This window comes from Vigna radiata, unplaced genomic scaffold (genome assembly GCF_000741045.1).
Source record: "Vigna radiata var. radiata cultivar VC1973A unplaced genomic scaffold, Vradiata_ver6 scaffold_201, whole genome shotgun sequence".
In the NCBI taxonomy this organism is placed as follows: domain Eukaryota; kingdom Viridiplantae; phylum Streptophyta; class Magnoliopsida; order Fabales; family Fabaceae; genus Vigna; species Vigna radiata.
Window position 1 is genome coordinate 496,724 of NW_014543621.1, and position 11,123 is coordinate 507,846.

The following is an 11,123-nucleotide window of genomic DNA, read 5'->3' on the forward strand; positions in this document are numbered from 1 at the left end:
AAAAAAAAAAAAAAAAAAAAAAGACAACATATTTCCCCAACACTTATATTCTATACCATGTTCTTCTTTGTCCCTTCACTCCTTCCTCAAACATGAACACACCCCACCAAACAAACTCCCTTCACGAGAGTGGAGGAGACACAGAATTCAGTTTCTGGGGTTCATCAAACACCACACTTTCTAAAGATTGTGATCAACCACAAGACAATGAAGCAAGGTTCAATAAGGAAGCAGATTTTGGAGAAACACACCAAAGGAAAAACTTAAAGTTTGAGTGTTCAACTTTTTGTTCTACGGCTTCTCATGCTTCAAGGAGCAAAGCTATTGCACAAGGACAAAGGGAACTTATGGAGATGGTGCAAGACATGCCTGAGTCTGGCTATGAACTCTCTTTTCAAGACATGGTGGTTCATGAGAAGCATGTGCTGGAACCAGAACAACCACATCAAAATGAAACTTCCCTGAACAACACACACATGCAAAGTAGTGGCAATAAAGCTCAACTAAAAAAGCTAAAGAAGAAGAAGAAAATCAAAGATAACGTTAGACCTGGTCAGATATTGCGGGTTGAAAGCATGGACAGTGAAACCTTCCTCCTGAAGTTGTTCTTTCCAATCTCTCTTGATTGGATGAAGAAGGATAAAACGAAGAATGAGTCCAAGGTTTCTTCTAGACCTTCATTGCAGGAATCTATAAAACAAGTGGGAAAAGATTGGAGAATTAAAGGATTTTCCCTTTCAGGAAACAACACAGAAGATGGCATGAGTGACACAAACAGGTGGATACTGAAACTCTCCATATGTTTCGGAAACACTTCTAATTCAGAGAGAGAGAGAGATTGTGAAGAAAAAATGAAATGAATTTCTTCACAAGCTAAGTGTATAAACAAATTTACGAAATCTCTGTTATATAATTTTTCTGATTATTAATCCCTTTTATGAAATCGCTCTTATAGAGTACTATTCCTTTTTATTAGACTTAACTCCTTTTATTCAATAAAAATTTCCTTATAACATCTTGTATTAGAGTCCAAGAGTCATGATTGTAGTGATCAAATAACTAGAAATTAACGTAGTTTAAGTGAAACAAACTTGGTGTACTGTATATTATCCACTGATGCTTTCTTCGTTTCATCAGGTATGTTGATCACAATTCTTCATTCTCAAATGGATGCTGGTCATTCCTTCATTGCGCAAAAAGAAAATGAAAGAATATAAGAGGGTGAATTACTTATAATGGAAATACAAAACATGGAGTGCAATGGAAATTCACAACAGTAATAAATATGTGAAAGAGTATTCCAGGGCATGAAGAATACCAAAGAAAGACACCATAGATTTTAATTCCCAGGTTTGATAGTCAAGGAAATTCATTTCTTTGTTCACTAGTTAGTATTGAGAAATGTAAAGACCACCAACTTCTCTTTGGTCATAATATCAGAGCACATAGCACATGTCAAGAGTTTTGTAATCCGATAATTGAAAGATCAACTTTTGTTTGTAAACTTTTGTCCTGTCTTAGACTTATATGTGCATTTAGCTATCTATCCATTTTTTACTTTAATCCTTAATCTAAAATTCAACATGCTTACCAACTTTCTTTATTGTCACTTTTGATTTTTAAATAAAAAAAAGGTTTAAATCTTTTTTTGTCCCTAAGTTAACTTATGATTTTCAGTTTAGTCTCCGCTTTTAAAAATGTCAACCTTTAGTCCCTATGATATAAAAAGTGTATCAAATCAGTCCTATTCGTTACAAATCACAAGTTTTTCATTAAGTGATTTGTTGTTCATAACACCTTCCATTCACAAATCACAAAATATTGGATACCTAAGTATGAAAACTTGTGATTTATTGTTCATTAAGTGTTAGGTTGACATTTTTAAAAGCAGGGACTAAAATGAACATCCGAACTTAACTTAGGGACAAAAAAGGGTTTAAACCTAAAAAAATCATGCGTGAATGTTTCTTCCTGTATGTGACATGTTACTGAACTTAAAAGGGTTCCGATATTTTAACACCAAAAGTTTGACACTATTTTAACACTGTCACGTGTCATAATTTGATTGGTTGTTTTTTAATTTTCTTTTTAATTAAAATTTGATGTCAGATTTAAGGGAGGTTTCAGATATCTGTGATTTCAGAAATGCCTGTCCTGTTTCATTAGAAATGAACCTTCTCACTCCTATTTCAGAACTCTGGCTTTTGTTCTCTCTCTCCCTCTCGCTCTCTCTCGCTACTGCTCTGGCTCTCGCTCGCTCTCGCTATCGCTCTTAGTAGGTACAGTTTATTCCTTCAAGATGACGTTTTATATATTCCTGCCAACTCTGACCTTTGCTGGTTGTTTTGCCTATAACTTTCTCCACCGAACTCCAAATGAATTGATTCTTGTTTTGTTGGCATCTAGACTCAAAGACCTTTCAAATTATGCATTGGTAATCAAGTTTAGGGATTTTTGGCCATTTTAATCGATTACAAGAACACTGTAAACGATTACACGAACAAAAATCTGGTTTTGTACAAAAACTTGTGTTGTAGCAGCCAATTGTGGACACCAAAGAAATTTTACGTAATTTTTTCATATTTCTTGAATGGATGAGACTTCTTTTTGGTGTTTAAGTGTGAGTATAGTCTTAAAACTAATGTTTAGGCAACCCATGGTGGAGGAAAGACCCAATGATGGTGTCATGACCAAGTTAACATGGTGTCAACTTTAACCTTTGTTGGCTATTTTAATGATAACTTTTCCCACCGACTCCAAATGATGTGATTCTTTTTTTATTAGAAACTAGACTCAAAATTTTTCCAATGACTATTAATTTGCAATTTTTGGACATCTCAGTAGGTACAGTTTATTCCTTCAAGTTGAAGCTTTATATATTCCTGCCAACTGTGACCTTTGCTGGTTGTTTTGCCCATAACTTTCTCCACCGAACTCCAAATTAGTTAATTCTAGTTTTGTTGGAATCTAGACTCAAAGACCTTTCAAATTATGCATTGGTAATCAAGTTTAGGGCTTTTTGGCCATTGTAATAGACTACAAGAACACTGTAAATGATTACACGAACAAAAATATAGTTTTGTCTGTAGGAGCCAATTGTTGACACATAAGTAGCCAAACAAATTTTACGTAATTTTTTCATATTTCTTGAATGGATGAGACTTCTTTTTGGTGTTTAAGTGTGAGTAGAGTCTGAAAACTACGGTTTGAGCAACCCATGGTGGAGGAAAGACCCAATGTTGTTGTCATGACTAAGTTAGCATGGTGTCAACTTTGACATTTGCTGGCTATTTTAATGGTAACTTTTTCCACCGACCTCCAAATGATGTGATTCTTTTTTTTATTAAAAACTAGACTCAAAAAGCTTTTCAATGACTATTAATTTGTAATTTTTGGACATCTTACTAGGTACAGTTTTTTCCATGAAGTTGACGCTTTATATATTCCTACCAACTCTGACCTTTGTTAGTTGTTTTGCCCATAACTTTCTCCATCGAACTCCAAATGAGTTGATTCTTGTTTTGTTGGAATCTACACTCAAAGACCTTTCAAATTTTTCATTGGTAATCAAGTTTAGGGCTTTTTGGTCATTGTAATCGATTACAAGAACACATAAGTAGCCAAAGAAATTTTACGTAATTTTTTCATATTTCTTGAATGGATGAGACTTCTTTTTGGTGTATAAGTATGAGTAGAGTCTGAAAACTAAGGTTTGGGCAGCCCATGGTGGAGGAAAGACCCAATGTTGGTGTCATGACCATGTTAACGTGGTGTCAACTTTGACCTTTGTTGGCTATTTTAATGATAACTTTTTCCACCGACCTCCAAATGATGTGATTCTTTTTTGGGTTAAATATGTTTTTAGTCCCTTAACTATCACACGATTTTGGGTTTAGTCCCTACTCGAAACATTGATTGCTTTTAATCCTCATAGTTTTGAAACTATTATAAATAATCCCTAATTTTGGACGACGTTAATTTTTTTTTTACATGGCTAACGACCATCCCGTGTCTCATGCCATGTATGAGTTTATTCTCTACCATGTTTTTCTCTTTTTATTTCAAACTTTCACACAAGTTCCTAATTTTTTCAATGTTTACATTTCAACCCTTAACTTCTTTGCCAAGATTTTCTTTGTTACCTTAATCCTCCACGTTGTTGCTGAAGGGAGTAGAGTCGATATCCTTCTTATCTCCTATTCTACAACCATAACAGTATGAACCACAATAATGATCTGCTGAGGAATTTGTAGCCACTGACAGAGAAACAGAGAAAATGGAAAGAGGGTAAAACAAAAACCCTAATTAGAACACTTTGTACAATGACGAGAATCTCGTGTCCTGTAAGACATCCCTGTTAAGTGTTTCCAATGTGATAATCTAATCTCATGACAACACACCTTCATAAATCTTACCAATGTTGAGGGTACCCCACGTCTATCAATTTTCGTAAAAACATTATTTCTACTTTCTTTCCATTTCTGATTAATTTATTGAAAAATCTTGGATTGTTTGACAACACTGGTTCTATATCACAGCTGTGAAATTTTTGGAGAGAAAATCTAACCTTAAAGAGAGAGAGTGTTTCCAAAGATGAAATCTATAGAGCCTTCGATAAAAAAGGAAGCACTGAATCCCTAAAATATCACAGCATTCCTCGAATCAGAATAGCAGTAATGGGGATTTTTACAGTTCAGCCTATCCCTCTCTCAAAAATTTCCTGATGCTTCCTCTTTTGAAACCCCTCCCACTCCCACCACCAAGGGCTATACCTTCTTATGATTATCCAATGGGACAAGTCAAATTTTCAATGAGAAACACGTCCATGGCAGATTGATAATCAGAGCTTGCAAAAAGTGGAATTTTTTTTTTTTCGACCATTCCCTTAGAACAGAACAAAATCGACGATGACGGCGCGATTTGAAGGAGATGACGATTGCGCTTCTGTTCGGGATTTGTAGGTGGTTGGCTTAGGGTTTTTGTTGCGGTATGGAGGGTAGGTGTGGCAGCCTTGCGTTGGAGGTTGAACGGCGATTTGGGTTTCACCTTCCGTGTTTCTGTACTGGGAGATGACTGCTAATGAGTTAATCAAATTGGGTGTTTTTTCTGAACTCTAACTGCAAATGTTCCTTCTGAAGTGTAAACATGGAAGAAATTTGAAGAAATTAGGGGCTTATGTGCAATTTGGAAAAAAAGAAAAGAAAAGGTGACAGAGAATAAACTCATACATGGCATGAGACATGGGTTGGCCGTTAGCCACGTCAAAAGAAAATTAACGCCGTCCAAAATTAGGAACTATTTATAACATTTTCAAAACTATGAGGATTAAAAGCAATCAATGTTTCGAGTAGGGACTAAACCCAAAATCGTGTGATACTTAAGGGACTAAAAACATATTTGACCCTTCTTTTTTTATTAGAAACTAGACTCAGAAAACTTTCCAATGACTATTAATTTGCAATTTTTGGACATCTCAGTAGGTACAGTTTATTCCTTCAAGTTGACGCTTTATATATTCCTGCCAAATCTGACCCTTTGCTAGTTGTTTTGCCTATAACTTTCTTCACCAAACTCCAAATTAGTTGATTCTTGTTTTGTTGGAATCTAGACTCAAAGACCTTTCAAATTATGCATTGGTAATCAAGTTTAGGGATTTTTGGCCATTGTAATCGATTAGAAGAACATTGTAAACGATTACACAAACAAAAATCTAGTTTTGTACAAAAACTTGTGTAGCATGAACCAACTTTGGGCACATAAGTAGCCAAAGAAATTTTACATAATTTTTTCATATTTCTTGAATGGATGAGACTTCTTTTTAGTGTTTAAGTGTGAGTAAATTCTAAAAACTAATGTGTGGGCAACCCATGGTAATCTCACAAACATTGTTTCTTTCGTCCATGATGGAGTTCCAAAACATGACTTCCCACAATCTACTCACACCTAAACACCAAAATCAAGTGCAAACCACTGGATTCATGTAAAAAACTTATTAATATTGCGCGTTACTTTGTCATCAAAATATACACAACTTAAATGTGTTGAGATTGTTGACAACGCAAACTCTATATCAAACTGGTTTTTTATTATGACAACACACTGCTTAATAACAATACATATGTTCCAGAATTACATGTTCAGTTGATATGCTATACTGTTTTGAACAATACTTTTATTGAACATGTTTTGCTAATTTGCATATATGTTCCTATGATTGATTATGTGTTATATGTTTGGAACATGCTTGTATGAAATGTGTGTTAAAATGATATTGATTACTTTTACACATTTCTAAAGAAAAGCTCACAAGTAATTTTATGAACTTATATTTGTTGTGACAAAGGCCTAGTCCAGTCGACTACACTGGTAATGGATTCGACTAAGCTAAAATCTTTGTACAGATTTTGTGAAAGTGTACTTGATGAGATTTTGAGATGAAAAGAATTTCAAAGTGTTTTTTCATGAGTCAGTCGACGGTGTGAAACACTTATTCAACTGTATTACTGTTATATTTGGAAATCTGTTTTGCCTACTTGCTCCAACGGCTACATTTTCAAAAGTTAGTTTGGATTAACTAACTGGGTCAACTATAATAAATGTGCATTGATTTTGTTGACTGAGGAGCATGTGTGTTGACTGTCTGTTATAACTGATTTAATACAGTCAACTGTATTAGTAGGCTATTCGACTAAGACTGACAGGAAAACTATAAATAAAACATAACACGATTTGTTCTGAGACTTTTGTAATCTAACATTTTCATTGTCATATTTCAGAGAAAGCTCTCAGTTTCAGAAGCTCCAAGAATTCTCCAAGAAGACGGTGGTGATCTTTCTTAAGAGAGATTCAGATTGAGGAGTCAATTGCGCTTACTGTTTGATCAACATCTGCACAAAGAAGGTGCTTCTGGTTTGATCTTGAAGGCTTGACATCCTGTGAAGACTGTTGCATTTGACTGAAGGCTTGGCAACCTGTGAAGTGTGTTGTGATAGGCTTGGCAACCTGTGAACCGTGTTGTGATAGGCTTGGCATCCTGTGAAGAGTGTTGGTGACACGTTGAGGATTGTTTGACGTGGGTGCAGATTGCAGGAGAGGGGATTCTTGCTACAATTCTGGTTTTTGTGTGCAGCTATATTTGGTTTTGGGTTAGAGAGGAGATTTATATTTTTGCGTGGTGCTTCTATAAATTCCTTGCTGTAAAAACCGCAACCATTATAGTGCATTTGCTTCCAAGGTTGGAAGGACACTGGATGTAGGCATTGTTGGCCGAACCAGTATAAAAATCAGTGTTTGATTTTCTCTATCCCTGCACTCTTTAAATTCAGTCGACTATATCTGTTTAGCAGTCAACTACGTTTTTCCGCTGCATTACATTTTCAATAACTTGCATTTCAAGGAAAGGTCAAAAGCTTTGAATTTTCATACCAAGATTGCGAAAAGATTTTAAATTTGAACTAACACCAATTCACCCCCCCTCCCCCCCCTTTTGGTGTAAAACGAAGCCAACATGTTTCCTAACAAAATGAAATGAAATTGCACAGTAAGTAATCATGAAAGATATCATCTTATTGCAATAACAATTTGTACATAAATATCATTGTTTGTTACAAAGCAAAAAATCCATCTTCGTCTAAATACAAACAGAATCTCTACAAATGAAACTAATCCTGTAACTATCCATATTTCGCTGACGCTTTCATTCTTCTAATGTTCTCATTATCCAGGATCCACTCCCAATATGCTACAACCTTGGATAAAACTTCAATCCTGGGATGCTTGCTACAAAGAGGCACAATGGAAAAATGGTGGACAAGAAGGTTAGGGTTCGCCCAACACGAAAACGCCAATGCTCGAGAAGATGGTTAGGGTTCGCACAACACACGAAAACCACAAAACAACACGACACTGAGAAGACACAAAACAAATGGTGGATAGGGACGTCCAAGACGACTTCAATGCTGCACAACAAGGTGTTGGGTCGCACCATAAACAAAGAGTATAACAGAGGTGGGAAACCGACCAAAAGGAACGATGGAGATGAAGATGAGCCAAGGCTTTAGGGTTCCACAGAAAGATGAGAGAGATGAGAGAACGAGAGTGATGAGAGAGACAAACCGAGAATGAAAGAAGAATAGGGAAAGCGTGAAAAGAAATTTTGTATTTTTCCCTTCCCATAATACCTTCCTCTCATTAATTGAATATTGAATTTTTTTTTGTCAAATTGAACCAATAAACAAACGCCACGTGACGTTGTCAAAACAGTGGTGTCAAATAAGTGTTTTCCGAACTTAAATATCGTGTTTAGGTGAAGAAAGTAGTAAATTTATATGGAAAAAGTCCTTTTAACAACACTTTTTTAACAACTTTTTGACAACGCATATGTGTCAGCTTGTGATTGGTCCGTTTTAAATATTTTTTTAAACGTAAATTTAAATAGACCAATAAAGTGATGACACGTGTCCCATTATAAAAAAAAGTTATCAAAAAGTATTGTCAAAATATCATTATCCATTTTATTTTTGAACCAAATAAGAAAAACACAAAGAGACGGTCTCTATGTGTGGTGGAAACTTGTTCGGTGTTATGAGTTTTGTTTTATCTGGCGTGTTTTTTGTTAGTGTTTTCTGGCTTATTTAGACAAGGCCAGATCTAAGACAGGTATGAACTAAAATGTATATAGACAAAAATTGTTTGAACTGTCCATTCATAAGAATTTATTATACAAGAAAGGAATAAAATAAAATTATTAAAAAAATATACATGGAAGATAAGACAGACGAACGAGAAACATGAAGAAAAAAGAAACAAAGAACCAGGGGAGTATAAAATAAATACTGGTGTATATAGAGGTGTGGTGAGCATTAATCTCATACTTCAAAATGAAATTGGACTATTAGAATTAGAACGATGCAGCAACATAAATTATGATCAATGGTAGAAAGAAACAAGTGGAGGATAGAACCTTCAAACAACAACCACACGAGTTGTGTATGAAACAAACAACGCAAAGGGAAGCAATTATGTTTGATATTGTTCTTCTTCTTGTTCCTCACTCATTGTAACTGCCGACACTTTCTGCTCAAGACTTAACACTCACTCCTCTATGGCCATGGCCACCCTCTCCTTCCCCATTTTCCCCACAACCACTGCCTTCAGGTTCCAAGTATCCGCCGTAGTCGCCACCCCCGCCACCAAGGTCGTTCCCGCCATCATTGTCGGCGGCGGAAGAGTGGGGCAGGCCCTGCAGAACATGGGCAGTGGCCAAGACCTTCTCGTTCGCCGCGGAGAGGCCGTACCACTGAACTTTAAAGGCCCCATTTTGGTGTGCACGAGAAATGATGATCTTGAAACCGTGCTTCAATCCACTCCTTCTTCCAGATGGGATGGTGAGTTTTTCACTGTGTCATGCATTGTGGGTTGAATTTGAGTTGATGGACTTTGTTAGGAGTTGAAAGATCGATTGAACAGAGAGTCTCTGGGATCAACTTTCACGTGATTATATAGCTAACATATATTCGGGTTGCTCATCTTACTCAATGTGGGATTCCTAGAACTTTTGGTGGTAATGATTTGGTGTTGTTTTTTCAGATTTGGTGTTTTTCCAGAACGGAATGATGGAGCCGTGGCTTCAGACCAAAGGCTTGAATGATGCAAACCAGGTGTTGGCTTATTTTGCAGTGTCGAAAATTGGAGAGGCCCCTGTTGATGGCACCACTGATACCAATCCTGAAGGCCTCACTGCTGCATATGGCAAGTGGGCTTCTGTTATTGCTGCAAGGTTAAATGCTGGAGGCCTCTCTTGCAAGGCATGCATACGACTCCTGAAATTAGATAACTGTCTGATGAATCCTTGAATTTTGTTCATGATATATACAACATACTATCATTTAAATGTCTGATAATATATCATTTGTATGTCTGAAAACCAGGTTCTTGACAAGAAGGATTTTCAAAAGCAGATGCTGGAGAAGCTTATATGGATTTGCTCTGTAATGCTTGTTGGAGCACGTCATGGAGGAGTTTCTGTAGGTGTTGTGGAAAAGGAATTCCGAACCGAAGTAAGTATGATTTGCAATTGGCATATTCTCAAAACTAATCTGCTAATTCTGTCAATCAATAACATTTTTATTACAAGACAAAATCTATCAGCATGTGCACGATTAGATTAAACTTTGTAGTTAATAGGATGCTTCATGGTTTGGTGATTACAATCATTACCATATGCATAAGATTTCTTCTTTTGGATCTTGAAGAGGTGTCTAGGTAGGTAAAAGTGACTATGGCTGAGTTTTTTGGTGAAATAAACTTTTGTATAGATTTTTTGTTTTATCAAACAGTTTAAGCTAATATTAGTGATGTATTCAATACTAAGAAGTAACACTGATTGAAGTTTGCACTTTCAGTTGTCCAGCCTTATAGCAGAACTGGCATCAGCAGCAGCAAGTGAGAAAGAGTTAACATTTGAAGAAGCAATGGAAGAGCGGTTATGTGCATATTCAAGAGCTGTAGCCCACTTTCCCACAGCAGTTAAGGAGGTAAATGATACAATTAGTGCAATAAATATCTGATTCAGAAGATAACGTTGATATATAAATTATTATGTTGGTTATACTTGCAGTTCAAATGGAGGAATGGTTGGTTTTATTCTCTCTCTGAGAAGGCCACTGCCCAAGGCAACCCAGACCCATGCCCTTTGCATTCCCAATGGCTAAAAGAGTTGAGAATTGTTTGAATTTAGCTTCAACTCTAGTGTCTTGTGTGTGCTTTGTGGTGTCAAGAAAATATTTGTTACTTTTGCTTATTGATGTTCGTTTTATAAATAATCATCGAGCATCTACTGATAATTACTACCATAATTACTTATTATATACAATTTGTCTCACTTGTTCTTACATGAACATATCAATGTAATTAAGAAAATAAAATATCTTCTTATTCACATGTCTGTGGGTCATCTGTCCAAGGGTTATTTATACTTTGCCCACCTCACTATTAAGGGTGGTCTGGAAAAAAATAAAAATTCCATAAGCATTTCTGTAAGAAGAAAAAAATAAATATTTTTTTCATATAAGTTAAAAATTTAATTTTGGAAAAGCTAATATTAATTCTGGAAGCTCTAGATT

At 35.8% G+C, this 11,123-nt stretch overlaps 2 protein-coding genes across 2 annotated transcripts; both read left to right on the forward strand.

The window, feature by feature from the left end:
• Window positions 1-6: 6 nt before the first annotated feature.
• Window positions 7-1,469, forward strand: LOC106754723. The gene is made up of 2 exons (XM_014636785.2): window positions 7-778; window positions 1,138-1,469. The coding sequence occupies exons 1-2, from the start codon at window positions 93-95 to the stop codon at window positions 1,205-1,207; spliced, it is 756 nt and encodes a 251-aa protein (XP_014492271.1). The 5' UTR covers window positions 7-92; the 3' UTR covers window positions 1,208-1,469.
• A 7,368-nt stretch (window positions 1,470-8,837) lies between these two features.
• Window positions 8,838-10,892, forward strand: LOC106754715. The gene is made up of 5 exons (XM_014636775.2): window positions 8,838-9,386; window positions 9,589-9,806; window positions 9,930-10,058; window positions 10,404-10,535; window positions 10,619-10,892. The coding sequence occupies exons 1-5, from the start codon at window positions 9,104-9,106 to the stop codon at window positions 10,730-10,732; spliced, it is 876 nt and encodes a 291-aa protein (XP_014492261.1). The 5' UTR covers window positions 8,838-9,103; the 3' UTR covers window positions 10,733-10,892.
• Window positions 10,893-11,123: the final 231 nt, after the last annotated feature.

Excerpts from the sequence above, each read along its gene's own strand:
- LOC106754723 (XM_014636785.2), top strand. The coding sequence starts at position 93 with ATGAACACACCCCACCAAACAAACTCCCTTCACGAGAGTGGAGGAGAC. Across the intron at positions 779-1,137 it reads GGCATGAGTGACACAAACAG|GTATGTTGATCACAATTCTT; the intron begins GTGGATACTGAA and ends TCGTTTCATCAG.
- LOC106754715 (XM_014636775.2), top strand. The coding sequence starts at position 9,104 with ATGGCCATGGCCACCCTCTCCTTCCCCATTTTCCCCACAACCACTGCC. Across the intron at positions 10,059-10,403 it reads AAAAGGAATTCCGAACCGAA|TTGTCCAGCCTTATAGCAGA; the intron begins GTAAGTATGATT and ends TTGCACTTTCAG. Across the intron at positions 10,536-10,618 it reads TTCCCACAGCAGTTAAGGAG|TTCAAATGGAGGAATGGTTG; the intron begins GTAAATGATACA and ends TTATACTTGCAG.